General features: G+C 48.2%; 1 protein-coding gene across 1 annotated transcript; it reads left to right on the forward strand.

Annotated features, from left to right (window-relative positions):
* Nucleotides 1-1,524: 1,524 nt before the first annotated feature.
* LOC109772083 (heme A synthase COX15) lies at nt 1,525-5,266 on the forward strand. The gene is made up of 7 exons (XM_020330780.4): nt 1,525-1,909; nt 2,501-2,817; nt 3,432-3,657; nt 3,733-3,978; nt 4,062-4,172; nt 4,511-4,642; nt 4,886-5,266. Exons 1-7 carry the CDS (start codon nt 1,661-1,663, stop codon nt 5,054-5,056), a joined length of 1,452 nt encoding a protein of 483 aa, XP_020186369.1. The 5' UTR covers nt 1,525-1,660; the 3' UTR covers nt 5,057-5,266.
* The last annotated feature ends 14,065 nt before the right edge of the window (nt 5,267-19,331 follow it).

A 19,331-nucleotide genomic window follows, 5' to 3' on the forward strand; every position in this document is an offset into this window, starting at 1 on the left:
GAGGGCCACAGTTGCTGGTTGCGAAGCTCTCAATGTTGGCCTGCTAAAACGCATCGGTGATGGTGCATCTACCTCCGTTTGGGAGGATCGATGGATCCCGTCTACCGCCACCATGCGGCCACTATTCAGATCACCGGCTTCGGTGGTTGCAACGGTTAGTGACCTGATCGATGAGGTCAACTGGACCTGGAAACATGACCTTGTCCGCGCTACCTTTATTGCGCCGGATGTGGAGGCCATATTGAACATTCCACTCCGTCAGGGCGGTGGAGATGATTTCTTTGCATGGGCACATGAGAGGTCTGGTATCTACTCTGTTAAATCAGCCTATCGAGCTCTAATGAACCAAAAAGAGCGTTTAGCTCTTGAAGAGGGGCAGATAGCGACGCCATCAATGAGTGAACAGCAGATGTGGAGCCAACTATGGAAACTCAAAGTTGTCCCAAGAGTACGGGTATTCTGGTGGCGGGTACTTAAGGGGATCATCCCCGATGAGTGCACTCTCCACCACCGACATATCAAAGATACCAGCTTATGCAAATTGTGTCTTGCTATGGACGAAGACTTGATGCATGCACTAGTGCACTGTTCCCATGCACGAAGCTTCTGGGAGGAGGCAAGGTTACTATTTGAGATCAGCTTGCCTCGGCTCCACCCCAATACTTGGGCGTGCGACATCCTCTGTGAATCACGATTTACTGACAAGGATCGTGCTACGATCATCACAGTCATGTGGGCAATCTGGATGTCCACAACACAAGGACGCACGACCAAGAAACCATTGATCCTGCTAGCTCGGTTCGTCGCATCCGCGAAGACCTAGCGCTGCTTAACATACCCCGTCAGAGTTTCATACCATTACCGGGTCATGGATGGCGACCCCCCGAAGATTCTCATATCAAAATTAACATGGATGCGGCAATACAGTTTGATGCTGGTTCAGCCGGATTAGGGGGTGTTGCTCGTTCCTCCTCGGCCTTCCTGGGTGCATGGTGCAAACCCCAATTGGGGACTACGGATCCTTTCATTGCTGAGGTGCTCGCGCTACGCGAAGGAGTCATCTTTGCCAAGCTTCGAGGCTTTTTGCATGTGCAACTGGAATCCGACTGTCTTGAGGCAGTAAACCTCTGGAACCTTGACTACATCGATCGGTCGATAGTAGCACCAATAGTTGCTGAAATTAGAGAGCTCTCTGCTAGCTTTTTGTCTTTTAATATTTCTCATGTAATAAGAGCCGCTAACGGTCCTGCACACTTGTGTGCTAAGCGTGCATGTACGTTTACTGTGACTGAAAGCTGGCTGGACTCCACCCCTAGCTTCTTGGTCAGCAGCCTCCTGGCTGCCCAGCGAATGCCTTCACTTAATAAAGCTCTTTGAAGTTCCCTGAAAAAAAATAGAAAATGTTTAGGAACATTGCTTCTTTGAAGAAGGAAAAAGATGATCGAATGTGTACAATGAGCCGAAAGTTCGTACTCGGCCTAGTCTAGAAGTCGGGCCAGCCCATTTCCGGGCGTGCACACCCGCACGCATTTTCCGTGTGTAGTGGAAATTCACGACGTGACCAGCGCCTAAACCCCACAATTTTTCCGCTTCTAAAATCTCCGGCGAGCTCTGCCTTCCGCTGCTTCTTCCTCCGCAAGCCACCGCGCAACCGCCTGCCATGATGGGGAGCAGGGTTGCCGCGTCGCTGCTCCGCCGGGGCAGGGACCAGGCGTCCGCCCTGATGACGATCCCTCGCCTCCCGAGGAGCGCTCCAGCTCCGCCCCCCGCTCCTTCTAGGGTTGGATCCGGCTCCTGCGGCGGCGGCGGCCGCCACCTCCCTCCTCCTCCACCCCCGCAATCGGCTGGTGGCTTATTCGCCGCCTCCCGAGTTGCCTCGTACCACGCCTTCCGCTCTTTCGGCCCCAAGGTGAGCGTTTCTCTTCCTTCCCCTCTTCCTCTGCTTGCGTGGTTCCTCTTGATTATGCCATCATTTTCGAGGCGCGTGAGTCGTAGAACAATTTTACATGATTCGAATGTCGAGTGGAATGAGCCGTCGATGACCATTTTGTGAGGAGACATTAGTGTCGGATTCTATGTGAGACATTCTGGTTTAGAATTTAACAATTTTATTACGTTGCAGTGGAAAATGCTATCTGATTGCTGTAATAAACTTGTAGTTGTAGCCCCAATAATGCTTGGCCGTGGTCATCCTTAAATTTTTTGCACTCAGAGGAATATCACATGCTACTAACCTGATAATGGTGTCTTAGTCGGCTGCAATTACTCAACTTAAAAGAGTTGATTGTTTTCCTTGGATATGTTGATGCCAAGGAGTGACACTTGTTTTATGTGTGGAATGCATGCTCTAACTATACAATCAATTATCTTTACTTATAGGGAATACACTATGTAGCTCATCACAATCACCTGTTTAAATTTCAATTTTCTGTTACAAAATGCTACACTTGTTGAAATTAATTTCCCAAAATTTACTGGTGCTTCATTTGCATCATGTCAGAGTTTTATGGGCCAATGCACACGGAAAATGTCTACTACTGCAGCTACACTGAATTCAAATATGGCAAACGCAACAGCAAATTCAGGACTGAAGCTGCTAGTTACCAAAGGGCCTCAAGCACAGAAGGCAGTTGGTATATGGCTCTTTGGATGTGCTGCCTGGGTATTCAGCATGGTCATACTTGGTGGAGTCACTCGGCTCACACGTTCGGGGCTATCAATGACTGACTGGAAGTTCGCCGGGGGCTTGCCTCCAATGTCAGAAGAAGAGTGGCTACTGGAATTTCAGAAATACAAGCAGTCACCTGAGTACATGAGGTAAGAATGCAATTGCTGCATTCATTATTTGTCGCTTTGCTCCAGTCTTTAATTTTTACTGTCCTCTCAGACGATCGTAGCATTTCAAGGAAGTCCCTATCTCGTAGCGTTGGTGCTAGTGCTACAGATATTCACGCCCCTTTTGCCTCGATCCTTAACAAATCCCCTTGTCAGTTTACGTATCTGAGAACAAGTGTTTACAGCTTTAAGCAAAACATAGCTTAGATATTTAAATTGCTTGAAACAGAATAAATGATATTTCATTTCCTTAGATTAGATGCTCTGTAAGGATTGATTAATTGTCATCACTGGCCCCGTTAGAACATGCCTGTGAGATCACGTTCTAACTTGATAATATTTAACACTAGCAGCCTATATGAAGGTGCTGATAGAAGTTGTGAGAAAGTTTTGGCTGGGCTTTATTCTCTGTTCCAGTTACTCTTTTAGAGAACTTTGATATGGTTTTGCTAGTTACGTGGTAAAGTAACTCCACACATTTTGTAGGAAGAAAGCATTATTGAGAGATCTTTCGTTTCTCTCATCTGTAGTCTCTAGCTCTTTTCTCCTTCCACGTTTCAGCTAATGTGACAGCAGCATTCCATTAACATTTCTAGGGTGAACAAAGGAATGAACCTTGAAGATTTCAAATTTATATACTGGATGGAGTATGCACACAGAATGTGGGGAAGAGCTTTGGGCTTTGTATTTGCTGTTCCTTTTGCATACTTCGTTGCAAAAGGCTATGTTACCCGCCAACTTGGCGTCAGGCTCTCTGCTCTTTTTGCACTTGGTGGTGCGCAAGGACTGATTGGCTGGTGGATGGTGAAAAGTGGTCTTGAGGTATTAATACAACGCCCTTGTTGAACTAGTAAGTTTGTGGCTTAGAGGTTCACCACTTGTTTTTTCTCATAATAGGAACCAGCATCTGAGTATGTTGAACCAAGGGTTAGCCCATACAGGCTGGCAGCTCATCTGACCTCTGCATTTGTTATATATTGTGGTATATTGTGGACTGCTCTGTCAGTAGTAATGCCAGACCCTCCGGCTGAATCAATGAAATGGGTAAAAGGGGCAGCAAAATTTAGAAAGCTGGCAATTCCTGCCAGTGCTGTTGTAGGCATTACTGCCATATCTGGAGCGTTCGTTGCAGGGAATGATGCAGTATGTCAACACTTCTCTTGCTCTCATAAAAACTATGCTTAGCTTCTGTTTGCCCTGTATGCCTAATTATTTGTTATGACCAGGGGCGTGCATACAATACATTTCCGAAGATGGGTGACAGTTGGATTCCAGAAGATGTGTTCAGTATGGAGCCTTTTATACGTAATTTCTTTGAAAATACATCTACTGTGCAGGTAACATTTTGTCCGCAATCATGATAGGAGTTTATAGCTCTGAAAATTATGCCGTGTTAAACTTCTGTTGTTAATTGGTTTGCACATTCATTCTCTTAGCTCCTTAATGTTTGAGTTATTCATTTTTTCTATGAAGGGTAACCTGGCTAGAATCAAAAACTTTTTTTATATTAATCGATAGCTCCTTCGGAAAAAAGCATCGACCAATATTGAGAAGAGTCTTATAAGTACTAATTTCTTGGGACCAGTTCACTGATTCTTGTAGCACATAACCACCATCTTTTCACGCGGCGGAGAACTTGTTGCAGGTTAACATGTTGTTTTTTACATTCTTGTAGCTTAATCACCGAATTCTTGCTACAAGCACCTTATTGTCTGTGAGTGCCCTATGGCTGGCTGCAAGGAAAGTAGATATGCATCCAGCGGTCAAGTCTCTGGTTGGAAGCACACTTGGGATGGCTGCTCTTCAGGTATAGTTCACAAATTGATTTATTTGGCTCTTTTGTTGACATTGTGTTAATAATGTTTCAACTATCCATGCAGTTCTGACTCATAAACTGATTAAAACTTAATGACCTCTGTATAGCTGATGCATGATTTTATCGCATCAAACAATATGCCAAACCTAACATTTCGAACTGCAGCATTGAACGATTTCGTTACCCATACTAATACATGCAGTACTATTAACTGTGCTACCTATTTTGTTTCAGGTTACATTGGGAATATCTACACTTTTGATGTATGTTCCTACCTCATTAGGCTCAGCTCACCAAGCTGGGGCATTGACACTACTGTCACTGATGATCCTTCTCACTCACACATTAAGAAGACCATCACCAGCTCTCTTGAAGTCACTTGCATCTGCTGTGAAGTCAACCTGATAGCGCACCATTAATCAGTTACAATGGCTATTATATATTTTTTGCCCTTCTAACATGCACTGGCCCCCTCGTTTCTTTGACTGCTAAAGTATTTGTTAAAAAAAAATCAATTCTTGGGTAAAGGCTGCTTCATTGTTTTCTGGCGCCAAATACTACAAACCCTTCTGAAAGTTCCTTTGATATATGAGTAGTATTGCATGCAGAATCTCATTCCGGGGGTGCTGTTCAAAAGTGTGTGCTCTGATAGATCTTGTCTGTCGAACTTACTCTGTATGTACCGAAAGGCTGCCAAGGTTTGCTTCATCTATAGTAATGTATAAGTAACTTCCAAGAACTGCTGATGGCCCGCTCTAGTTATTCTCATGTGAGCTTGTTATGTTTTGATCAACGGTATAGCATGTACGTCTTCATACACCTGAAAGTGCACATTCTGCATGCGTGGTAGTACCCCATCGTTTTACTTAGAAGTAGTAACAGTTTTATGTTGCGATTTGTGGCCATTAAGGTGCTACTGAGATGGGAATACAAGGAATTTTGGATAACCTGTTCCTGATTATAGCAAAATTCCCTTGTGTTCCAAACATGCCTTTTGAAGTTAAAAGTGTTGTCGGACAGGTCTGCGAAGTCAAGCAACAAAGGTTGGTGCCGTGAGGACAATGGAAATGTTTGTTTTTATTTCATAAACAATGGGAGTGGATTTAAGGGTGGTAGTTGGTTGTGGCAAAATGACAGGATCATACTACGTCGGATCTCTAAAGTCTGAACCCATCTGGGAGATGGAAGCAGAGAGCAAATTTGGAGGCACCCCCTCAAGTCTCCAACACGTACAGTCATTGACGCACGCCACTGCCATCGTCACTGCCATGTGGCGATCCTCCCCTGCGATGCCAATATGCCACCGCCGTCGTAGGGGCTGCACACGTACACTATCCATCTAGTACGTGCCCGTCTAGCTCTATCTATCTGTCTGCCCACCGACGCCGACGGCCGCACCGAATCTTCGTGTCGGCCGTCCTGATCCATGCATGAGCACACGAAAAATAACGCATGATTTTGTCTAAGCCGTTCATATTTTTGGCAAGCCATGACCATGGGCTATATGGTTCGCGAGCGACGGTAGACCGAAGTACTTTCGCCTCCCGCGTACGTACGTCTACAGCCTCCGGGAGAACGTTATTCTGCACCACACCATTATGCAAACCAAAACGAAGGGCTGATTAATTATGGCAGTGACGAACTGTTTCCTGAGCCATTCGTCACCCTAAGCTCCACTGTAAATATCAGAATTGAACCACACTGGCCGGGATGGAACCGGATCCTCTAACATCCTCAAGAGATTAATTAATTTGCAAATTACAAATCTACCGTATACATTTACAAAAATTACATACAAACCAAATTATGGTGCAATAAAATTATTTTTTGATTTATTTTTATACATACCACAGTAACCCGCACAGTAGTTGCTACAGTACCCTGACATCCATTCTTCGCTTTATACACGCATTTCACTGTAGCTTCGTGACATCCCTTGAGGATGTTAGAGGATCCGCTTCCACCGGGGATGGGTCATGCACTAGTAGAAAACGGGGCTTTGGTCCAGGCCGGTCCAGCCCATTAGTCCCGGTTCAGTCACGAACCGGGACCCATGAAGGCATAGGTCCCGGTTCGTGAGCCCAGGGGGCCGGCCGGGCCTCGTGGGGCATTGGTCCCGGTTCGTCTGGACCCTTTGGTCCCGGTTCTAGACATGAACCGGGACCAATATGCCTCGCTCCTGGCCCACAACCACCTTTGGTCCTGGTTCCAGCCATGAACCGGGACCAATGAGATGCCTATATATACCCTACGCCTGCGAGCAGAGCACTCCACTGCTCTGTTTTTCTGGCCGGCCGTTGGAGAGCTTTGTGGTGCTCTAGCTCACCTCCTATGCACATGAGGTGTTCGATGAAATGCCCCAGCCACACTTAAGCTTTCTCCTCTCGAAGCTCCTTGTCCAAGCTCCATTTTCCTCGAGATTTGCCTAGATTTGGCGGTCCGTGATCCTGTCCGTCCCCGTCCTCACTGTCGTCGATCGCCCGCGCCGATCTCGTCGCCGGCACCACCGTGGTGAGCCTCTTGATCTTATCTTCTTTCTAAAAGAAAAAAGTTCTTACTTGTATGATTTAGATAGATACTTGTGTAATTTTCTTACTTTTATTATTGTTTGTTATTATATAGTGCGATGGTTTTGGTATCCGCCTCCGTCGGCCCTTGTCCTGTCTATGATTCAGATGTGGTATATATTATCTTTTATAACTATTTGGTTCATTTATTGTTTATGACAATTATGCCGACCAACGTGACATAGATTTTTTTTATCTAGGAGGTATGTGAACCAGAAATTCCAACCGACCCTATTGTCGAGAGGTTAAATTTAGTTGAAGAAGAAAATAATTACTTGAAGGGAAAATTAAAAAAAATTGAGGAAGAGAAGATGATATTGGAGTTGCATGTTGCGGATGTCGTCGATGATCACAAGATCAAGATGGATGCAATGCGCTTGAAGATTAGAAAATATGCCATTCATACCGAGGCTTGGTATCATTATGTCATTGGATCAATTGTTATCATGGTTGCGATTATGATCGCATTTGTTGTTGCATTGAAATGTTTTACATAGTTTCAATGTATGGTCTAATTAGATGCTTTGGAGAACTATGTATGTACTTTGGTTTTAATGTGATGATGAACTTCTATTAATTTGGTCACTTATCTATTCATGATGTTCTGTAATGGTTTTTGACACACTTAATTATATATAATGCACGCAGATGAACCGGCAATGGATGTACGGTAATAGACGCACCTCCGAGTACATTGAGGGCCTGCATAATTTTCTCGCAGTGGCTGAGGCAAACAAGTAGAATGGTTTTATGTGTTTTCCATGCCCTAGCTGTGAGAATACGAGGTCTTACTCTGACTCGAAAACCCTTCACACCCACCTGCTTTATAAGGGTTTTATGCCACACTATAATGTTTGGACCAAGCACGGAGAAAGAGGGGTTATGATGGAAGACAACGAAGAAGAAGAGGATGATGACAACTATGTGCCCCCTGAATACGGTAATGCTGCAACGGGGGAAGCTGAAGATCAAGAGGAACCAGACAATGTGCCCGATGATGATCTCCGCCGGGTCATTGTTGATGCAAAGAGACAGTGCGGAAGTGAAAAGGAGAAGCCGAAGTTCGATCGCATGTTAGAGGATCACAAAAAAGGGTTGTACCGCAATTACGAAGATGGCAACACAAAGATTGGTACCGTACTGGAATTGCTGCAGTGGAAGGCAGAGAATTGTGTGCATGACAAAGGATTTGTGATACGTCTCCAACGTATCTATAATTTTTGATTGTTCCATGTTGTTATATTATCAATCTTGGATGTTTTATAATCATTTTATAGTCATTTATATCATTTTTTGGTAATAACCTATTGACATAGTGCCAAGTGCCAGTTGCTGTTTTTTCCATGTTTTTTACATCGCAGAAAATCAATACCAGACGGAGTCCAAATGCCACGAAACTCCATGATGATTTTTTATGGGCCAGAAGGAACACAACGGGCCTGGCTGCGCCTAGGGGGTGCCCCGAGGGAGGCACAACCCACCAGGGCGCGCCAGGAGGCCCAGGCGCGCCCTGGTGGGTTGTTCCCACCTCGGGTGCCCCCCGGACCGCCTCTTTGCTCTATAAATACCCCAGTATTCCAGAAACCCTAGGAGCATCGACGAACTATTCATCCAGCCGCCGCAGAGTCCAGAACCACCAGATCCAATCTAGACACCATCTCGGATGGGGTTCACCACCTCCATTGGCGCCTCTCCGATGATGCGTGAGTAGTTCTTTGTAGACCTTCGGGTCCGTAGTTAGTAGCTAGATGGCTTTCTCTCTCGCTGAATTCTCAATACAATGGTCTCTTGGAGATCCATATGATGTAACTCTTTTGTGGTGTGTTTGTTGGGATATGATGAACTTCGAGTTTATGATCAGTTATATCTTTTTATATCCATAAAAGTTATTTGAGTTTCTTTGATCTCTTATATGCATGATCTATTATAGCCTCGTATTTCTGCTCCAATATTTGGGTTTTGTTTGGCTAACTTGATATATTTATCTTGCAATGGGAAGAGGTGCTCTGTAGTGGGTTCGATCTTATGGTGCTTGATCCCAGTGACAGAAAGGGAAACTGCACGTATGTATCGTTGCTACTAAGGATAAATCGATGGGGTCTATCTCTACATAGATAGATCTTGTCTACATCATGTCATCGTTCTTATTGCATTACTCCGTTTTTCCATGAACTTAATACACTAGATGCATGCTGGATAGCGGTCGATGTGTGGAGTAATAGTAGTAGATGCAGGGAGGAGTCGGTCTACTCAGGATGGGAATGGGCCGACTCGGCCCTGGCCTTGGACCCGGCTGAGGGAGTCCTGGATTAGGAGGTCCTCGGACTGCCGGACTATATACTTTGGCCGGACTGTTGGACTATGAAGATACAAGATCGAAGACTTCGTCCCGTGTCCGGATGGGACTCTCCTTTGCGTGGAAGGCAAGTTTGGCAAATAGGATATGTAGATCTCCTCCCTTGTAACCGACTCTGTGTAACCCTAGCCCCCTCTGGTGTCTATATAAACCGGAGGGTTTAGTCCATAGGACAACAACAATCATAATCATAGGCTAGCTTGTAGGGTTTAGCCTCTACGATCTCGTGGTAGATCAACTCTTGTAATACTCATATCATCAAGATCAATCAAGCAGGAAGTAGGGTATTACCTCCATCGAGAGGGCCCAAACCTGGGTAAACATTGTGTCCCCCGCCTCCTGTTACCATCCGCCTTAGACGCACAGTTCGGTACCCCCTACCCGAGATCCGCTGGTTTTGACACCGACATTGGTGCTTTCATTGAGAGTTCCACTGTGCCGTCACGATAAAGGCTTGATGGCTCCTTCGATCATCGGTAACAATGCGATCCAGGGTGAGGTTTTTCTCCCCGGACAGATCTTCGTATTCGGCGGCTTCGTACTGCGGGCCAACTCGCTTGGCCATCTGGAGCAGATCGAAAGCTACGCACCTGGCCATCAGGTTAGGTTTGGAAGCTTAAACTATACTGCCGACATCCGCGGAGACTTGATCTTCGACGGATTCGAGCCCATGTCAGGTGCGCCGCACAGTCACGATGAGCATGACTTAGCTCTGTCGTCGGATGGTGTTCGGGAGATCACACCTGTACCTACTCCGGCCCTCAAGCCGGAGCAGATCGCGCCGTCCGAGGACGGGTGGATGGACCCCGCCACGGAGGCCACACACTCAGCGGCGATAGGGCCGAATACTGACTTCACGTCCTATGAAACCTGTGTCGCCGGACACTTGGATTCGTCCCCGGCCACGGGCTCCGAACCGCCTGCGTCCGTGCCTATCGAATCTAATTGGGCACCGATCATGGAGTTTTTCTCCGCGGATATCTTTCAGCACTCGCCCCTGGGCGACGTGCTAAATTCATTAAGGCCTCTCTCCTTGTCAGGAGACCCTTGGCCGAACTATGTTCGGCTCGAGTGGGAAGCGGACGACGAAGAAATTCGTTCCCCACCCACCACCCACTTAATAGCCACTGTCGACGATTTAACCGACATACTTGATTTCGACTCCGAAGACATCGACGGTATGGACGACGATGCAGGAGAGGAACAGGAACCACCGCCCACAGGGCGCTGGACTGCCACCTCATCATACGATATATACATGGTGGACACCCCCAAAGAAAACAACGACGAGGAACGGGAAGAAGCAGCGAAGGATAGTTCCCTCGAGAAGCAACCAAAGCGACGACGTAGGCGCCGCTCAAAATCCCGCCTCGGCAAAAACAGCGATAACAGCGCAAGAAAGAATAATACCCCGTTCGACTCCAAAGGAAACGACGACCACATGGACCCAGCGACAGAGCAGGATGAGCCAGCAGACGGCGAACATAGTACGGAGCCGCTATCCGATCACGGCGACGCCGAGGATAAAGCTCATCAACCTGTCTCCGGAGAGGAGAACAGTCCGGACGACGATGCACACATCATCCCGGAAAAACACTTGGAGCAAGAGAACCTCCATAGAAGGCTTATTGCCACCGCGAGGAGTCTGAAGAAGCAGAAGCAAAGGCTTAAAGCCGCGCAAAATACACTCAACAGTAGATGGAACAAAGTGCTCGACACTGCAGAAAAGTACGGTGGCAGTCGCCACACAAAGAGCTATCCAAAGCGCAAGCTGCTGCCTGAATTCGATGACGAGGCTTTAGAGCCCATACAGCCGGATCGACCACCCTGTGGCCGCGACAGGGCGGCTAACGATGTCGCACATAAGTCAGCACATGATTTACAAGAGGACTTGCACCAAAAAGCCGGTATAACCAGGTCCATCTACGGATCTAGGAAGCGCGCTCCGACACGGAATCAAAACCGAATACTACAACCGTCAGAACGCCATGACACATCCAAATACAGGGGTGCCGCGCACCCCCTATGCTTCATCGATGAAGTGCTGGATCACGAATTTCCAGAGGGATTCAAACCCGTGAACATAGAGGCATACGACGGAACGACAGACCCTGGGGTCTGGATTGAGGACTTTATCCTTCATATCCACATGGCTCGCGGAGATGATCTCCACGCCATCAAATACTTGCCCCTCAAGCTGAAAGGACCAGCTCGGCACTGGCTGAAGAGCCTCCCCGAAAACTCAATTGGAAGTTGGGAAGAGCTTGAGGATGCTTTTAGGGCTAATTTCCAAGGGACCTATGTCCGACCTCTGGATGCAGACGATTTAAGTCATATAATTCAACAGCCCGGAGAGTCAGCCCGCAAGCTTTGGAACAGATTCCTCACTAAGAAGAATCAAATTGTCGACTGCCCGGACGCCGAATCCTTAGCGGCTTTCAAACACAGTGTCCGGGACGAATGGCTCGCCAGACACCTCGGCCAGGAAAAACCGAGGACAATGGCAACCCTAACAAGCCTTATGACCCGCTTTTGCGCGGGCAAAGATAGTTGGCTGGCCCGTAGCGGCACCAGCGACCCAGGCACATCCGAAGTTAGGGATGGTAATGGGAAACCGCGACGCAATAAAAGCAAGCGTCGAAGCAATGAAGACAGCCCAGACAACACAGTGGTAAACGCCGGATTCAGGGGCTCTCAACCCGGTCAACGGAAAAAGCCATTTAAAGGCAGCAGAGATGGACCGTCCAGCCTAAATAAGATTCTAGACAGATTATGTCAGATTCATGGCACCTTCGACAAACCTGCAAATCACACCAACAGAGAATGCTGGGTCTTCAAGCAGGCCGGCAAGCTAAACGCCAAACACAAGTGGAGGGAGACACCAAGTGAAGACGAGGATGAGCCTCGCCAGCAAAACACTAGGGGACAGAAAAATTCCCACCAGAGGTCAAAACAGTGAACATGATTCAAGTAACGAAGAGGAGGAGCGCACTCCGAGACGTGCACCGTAGAACCCGTCACCCCCAAGTTCAACCCTTGGTCGGCCTGCCTGATCACTTTTGATCGCAGGGATCACCCGACTAGTATCCGGCACGGAGGATCGACTGCCTTGGTGCTAGACCCAATAATTGACGGATACCATCTCACCCGAGTCCTTATGGATGGCGGCAGTAGTCTTAATCTGATATATCAGGACACCGTCCGCAAAATGGGAATAGACCCGACAAGAATCAGCCAAAGCAATACTACCTTTAAAGGAGTAATACCAGGCTTAGAGGCCCGCTGCGCGGGCTCCCTAGTACTAGAGGTTGTATTCGGTTCTCCCGACAACTTCCGAAGCGAAAAGTTAACCTTCGACATCACTCCATTCCGAAGCGGCTATCACGCACTACTCGGAAGAACGGTCTTCGCTTGTTTTAATGCAGTACCGCATTACGCCTATCTTAAGCTTAAGATGCCCGGTCCACGTGGCTTCATCACAGTTAGCGGAAACACAGAGCGTTCCTTATGTGCGGAAGAATGTGTGGCGGCTCTAGCAGCCGAACACTGAACGGCCTCTCCAACCAGAATAAATGATCGGTCGTCAAGACCGCGGACACGGCTAGACGAGTCCGGCACACCACTAGCTGTAACAACTCAGATAAACCTGAGATTGGGTCGATGGATATACCCCTATAGGTGGTGCTAGGGGCTTCCCGCATGTAAAAAGGACTATAGTTCGGCTTGACCTTATTTAGATTGAATTTTAATGGTTCATCACGAATAATCAATTTTTCGCACGAAGACTTTCACCTGGGTTTTTTCTTTTACAGATGATCATCGTGCTACACCCTTCCAGGATACGGCACAACGGAGACACAAGCGCAAACGTGCAGCAGGGCCCCGCTCAAAGGTTTCTTTTTAGATTAAGACCCTGTGTAAACCTTTCTTACTGTCTCTTGTTGCTGTACACCCTCCGGATACTCAACACAACCGAGAGGGATGCTGGCGTTATTGGCATTTCGCCACGTCAGACTAATGCACGTACCTGGAAATTCAGGGTTCATTATCAAGGGCGTTACTCAGCCCGGTATATGTTGTAAAGTCCGAATACCTTAGGGAGTGTTCGGCGTCGCGAGTTTGGCCTTATATGCATCAGCTCCGAATCATGTCTTTGGTCAATAGTTGGGTTTGCCCGGCTCCCGTGTTTTGCTACCTTACGTTCCGCTCTATCGGCTAAGGTGGCACCGGGAGAACTACTGCGATTGTGCCCTGGTTCATCTGGATGAGCACCTCAGTAGAGAAAGTCGAAAACTGACTGTCATGATAAAGCGCGAGACTGGTCAACCACTCGATGACCCAGCGGAATCTTCGCGATTCCTCCGCATTAACGAAGGGCCGGTTTCCCGGTCATGTATGTACGCGCCCCGTATTCGGATGAGCGCGGAAGTACCAGGGGCTGTATAGTAGCCCCACCGTCAAACTCCTATGGCTAAGTGAAAGTGTTAAAGCTATATAGTCTGATTGCCTTGTTCGCCACGCTATCACCTCCTTAATGGACCAAGACGTTGGATCAAGTGTGAATACGCGCTTTTTCGAACACCCCCGCATTATATGCATGGGGGCTGAAGCCGACGACTGCCAACTTTCAGGTTATATACATACATAAACGGCCGCACAGGAGGCATCATAATACTTTCAGGCAAAAGTATAAACATAGCCTTTAATCCAAATAGCATTGTTTTTACAATTGGGATACATGTCACTCGAACATGATATTCTTCGAGCACTGAGCCTCTATTAAACGAGCACCTTCTAGGACCTCTTCAAAATAGTGCTCGGCTGAGACCTGGCCTACGGCCGGATCCTGGGTTGCAATAGCGGTGGCCTCCATCTCCGCCCAGTATGTCTTAACACGGGCAAGATCCATCCACGCACCCTCTATGCACGCCGACCTCTTTACAGCGTCGATATGCGGCACATCACCAAGGAATCGTTGAACTAAACCAAAATAACTATTCGGCCTCGGTCCCTCCGGCCAAAGATGATCCATGACAGACCTCATGGGAAGTCCGGACAATCTATGGAGCTTAGCCCACTCGGCCATTTGTTCATTTAACAGCAGCGGACACGTGGGAGCACTGAACTGCGACCAGAACAATCTTTCCACTTCATGATCTTTCTGATCTTTGAAAAACTCAGTTGCATCAGCAGCACTCGTTGCCAAGTCCAAGTACGCGTCTGCAGCACTCCATAATTGATCCAGAGGGGCATACTTCAGATCTCCGAACTTCGTCCGCAACAAAAAGGGCTTCCCAGCTGTGATATCTTCGGCTTGACGAAGCTCCTCCTTCGCCGCTCTAATTTTAGAGCGGGTTTCCTTGGCTGCTACCATGGCTTTCTTCAGGTCTGCCGCTTTCGCTTGGCTTTCCTTTTCAAGAAGCTCATACCGGTCGGCGGCATCCTTCAGCTCAATAGCCATCTGGGCTATTTTATCTTCGCTTTGGCGATGAGCAGCCTGTTCGGCTCTTAACTCTTCGGCCGCCTTTAGGGCGGCCGCATCACTTCTCCTGGCTTGTTCCTTGGCTCGGGCAAGCTCCGCCCGAAGGGTCTCCACGGCAGCAGCTCCATCTGCAGTCACAGCATATTATAGATACTAGCATCATGCTCCTCTTAATATCTGTTGACCACCGGAAAATACATACCCTGTGCCTCGTCAAGCCGCTTGTTTACAAGCACGATGTCGGCATCTGCCGCGTCAAGCTGCCGCCTCAGTTCGGCAAACTCACTAGTCTGGCCAGCCACCGGACACTCATCCGCCTGCACATGAAAGCAGCATGATCATTGCCTGGGACTATGATCCTCTGTTTGCCGCCTCTGGACAGTAACCAGAGTCTCAGGGGCTACTATCTGTATAGGGCACACCTAGCGTGTGCGGTATCGTCAAAAATACATATATTACTTTGTGTACCTCAAAGCCTCTTAGCAGGCTTATAAAAGCTTCACGCAACCCGCTTTTTGCGGTCGAAATCCTCTCAACCACCGCACCCATTAAAGTACGATACGCCTCTGAGATAGCTGCTTGCTCCAGAAGACCCATCAGTGCGTCCGGTCATGCACCGGACAATCCCGGACTCTTTCTGTTGCTCTCCTTAGGAGCCGAATACTCCGGACTTCGGGTGGCCGAAGGGTTACCTGCTGGCCTTGACGGATCAGGAGAAATCCTCCGCGACGACACCTCAGGGTCGTCCGCCTCATGAGGCGGGGAGACAGGGGGAGGCGTTTCGCTCTCCATCATCTCCGGAAGAAGATCCCCGAAGACGAACTCTGTCGAGAAGGGCTACGATCCGAACTGCAAGACATACGTCTCGGTTATTGTCCTCGGAGATGAAGCAGGATATATTTACCAAAAGTACTTTCGTTCACTTACAGCTCGGTGGAGGGCTGATCCCCTTGCGGGCACTGTGCGGTGAGGATGCCCTCCGGGGCAGGACCCCCTGGCAAAGGTTTCTTCCCTCGTTTGGAAACCCTTGTTTCCAAGTCTTCAGAGGCGGTCCTCTTCCTTCCTTGGGGAGAGGGAATTTTAGATTCTTCTCCCCGGTTATCATCCTTCGCGGAGACACTAATTCCCCCGATTTGGATGAGTAATGAGTGAGGCCTGCTTTCGGCTTCTTTATTCCTCCCTTTACCTTCCCCTGATGGCGCTTGATAAGGTGCGAGCTCAAGCATCCTGGCTAGTGCAGGATCCGGTAGCCTTCGGGAAGGGGGGCCGAGCACCTGATCATCTTCGCCTTTTTTACCCAGTCCTGTTCAAAGAGCGATTTTTTCAGAATGATGTTGTGACAAATGAAAAGACAGCATGGTTCGGCCGCAGAATTACTTACGTGGGTATCTGGACGATTGCAGTTCAGACCTGCATCCTCGATGGTGTCCGGACACTTTATTCGTGATCCGAAGAACAATCCATACATCTCTTCGAGCGTCACGCCGAAGAATTGCTGAATAGTTCGCGGTCCTTCCGGGTTGAACTCCCACATACGGAGAGGTCGACGTTGGCATGGCAGGACCCGACGAACTAGCATGACTTGCACTACCTTGACAAGGCTGGCATCTCTCTTGAGGAGATCTCGGATGCGACTCTGCAATGTCGGCACGTCATTAACCGGCCCCTAGTCCAGCCCCTTGTTGACCCATGACGCCAGTTGTGGCGGGGGGGCCCGAACGGAAGGCGGGGGCAGCTGCTCACTTAGTACTTCGGGGAGCCGTGATGTAAAACCACTCCCGCTGCCATAAGTTGGACATCTCCGGGAAGGAACCCTTTGGCCATGGAGCATCGGCGCCTTTGCTTATTATGGCACCTCCGCATTCTGCGTGTCGCCCATCGATCATCTTCGGCTTCACATTGTAGGTGTTGAGCCATAAGCCGAAGTGTGGGGTGATGCGGAGGAAGGCCTCACACACGACGATGAACGACGAGATGTGAAGGATGGAATCTGGAGCCAAATCATGGAAATCGAGCCCGTAATAGAACATAAGCCCTCTAACAAAGGGATCAAGACTAAAGCCTAGCCCTCGGAGGAAGTGGGAAACAAATACGACACTCTTGTTGGGTTTGGGAGTGGGGATGACCTGCCCTTGAGCAGGCAGCCTGTGCGAGATTTCGGCGGTCAGATACCTGGCTTCTCTTAGCTTCTTGATGTCCTCCTCTGTGATAGAGGAGGCCATCCACCGGCCTTGAAGGTTGGATCCGGACATGATTGAAGGTCCGAAGCGCTTAGCCTGAGCCATGGGTGTTGGAATTCGAGGTGGGGGAGGATCGAGCGCGAGAAGAAAAGGACAGGCCTTGGCCCCTTTATAAAGAGGGTGAATATCAAGCGTCCTCCGCGTGGCCATTTGGAACTTGCCTAAAATCGAGCAGTCATACTGGCGGGCACGATTGGGTTACCCACACCCGTATTGATGAGAATCCCATGATAAGGGGAACACGATCTCTGCTTCGACAAGACGTGCCAATAAAACCGGCTCGCAACACGTGCAGTGGCAGGCTGGGAAAAACGGCTCATAATGACCGGACCACGGCAGGACGTCACGCTATGAAAAGTTGTCAGCAGATTAGATTTGTGTAAATATTTTACTCTCTACGGTGGTATGTGGAATTTGTTTTGCAGAGCCGGACACGATCCTTGTGTTCAAAATCTTCTATGGAGTATTCGGAGGAAGAACCCGCCTTGCAATGCCGAAGACAATCTGCGCGCCGGACTCATCGTCATTGAAGCCTGGTTCAGGGGCTACTGAGGGAGTCCTGGATTAGGGGGTCCTCGGACTGCCGGACTATATACTTTGGCCGGACTGTTGGACTATGAAGATACAAGATTGAAGACTTCGTCCCGTGTCCGGATGGGACTCTCCTTTGCGTGGAAGGCAAGCTTGGCAAATCGGATATGTAGATCTCCTCCCTTGTAACCGACTCTGTGTAACCCTAGCCCCCTCCGGTGTCTATATAAACCGGAGGGTTTAGTCCGTAGGACAACAACAATCATAATCATAGGCTAGCTTCTAGGGTTTAGTCTCTATGATCTCGTGTTAGATCAACTCTTGTAATACTCATATCATCAAGATCAATCAAGCAGGAAGTAGGGTATTACCTCCATCGAGAGGGCCCGAACCTGGGTAAACATTGTGTCCCCCCGCCTCCTGTTACCATCCGCCTTAGATGCACAGTTCGGGACCCCCTACCCGAGATCCGCCGGTTTTGACACCGACACCGGCCCCTGTGGCCCCAAGGCCAATTTGAGAGGCCACAGGTCGACCCATATAAAGAATAGTCAATGACCTCGTTGGCCCGACGGGTATTTTGGGTCAACCCAATTTTTTTGTTTTAATTATATTGCTTGTTGAGTGGATAAACAGGTGTTAAAATTAAGTAGGGTTTATAATGGAATCCGACTAGTAAGATTACTAATACGTTGTTAACATAAATGATAGAAGCAGAGCTAAGAATGCATCACACACTATAGTCCTCTACTTGGGGTTACAAATAGAGAGAGGAATACGCAGTCACAGCCAGCACCAGTTATCCGACTCAAGGCGGTGCAACTGGTACAGTACACGCCCTGCCTGATACACGCCCTGCATGCTAGCTAGCAGGGAGGCGGCACAACAGATGTCTAACAAGAAAAAAATCAAACCATCTACTTGTGGTTCTACACATGCGCATCTTGCTGAAACATATCAAGACTCTTTTTGTGGGGATATCAAAACATTTTTGCTGTTGATATACACGGGCGTTCACCGGAAATTATACGGTCGCAAAATCAGGTCCTACGGCAACATCGACATGAGGAAGATTGCAGCTGATGTGAAATACAAGACTATAGGATGGGCCGACCCGGCTGACCCAGTGGGTCACCCTGTACCGGCCCTGTTGACCCAAATCTCGTTTGAGGCCGACCCACATGACCCATTGGCCTTGAATTTTTGGGTCGGGTCGTTGACCCGGCGGGCTGACCCAGCTGATACGTCTCTGTCGTATCTATAATTTTTTATTGTTCCATGCCAATATTATACAACTTTCATATACTTTTGGCAACTTTTTATACTATTTTTGGGACTAACATATTGATCCAGTGCCCAGTGCCAGTTCCTGTTTGTTGCATGTTTTATGTTTCACAGAAACCCCATATCAAACGGAGTCCAAACAGGATAAAAACAGACGGAGAATATTTTTGGAATATTTGTGAAATATGGGAAGAAGAATCAACGCAAGAAGGTGCCCGAG

The sequence above is a fragment of the Aegilops tauschii genome, chromosome 7 (genome assembly GCF_002575655.3).
Source record: "Aegilops tauschii subsp. strangulata cultivar AL8/78 chromosome 7, Aet v6.0, whole genome shotgun sequence".
Lineage (NCBI taxonomy): Eukaryota > Viridiplantae > Streptophyta > Magnoliopsida > Poales > Poaceae > Aegilops > Aegilops tauschii.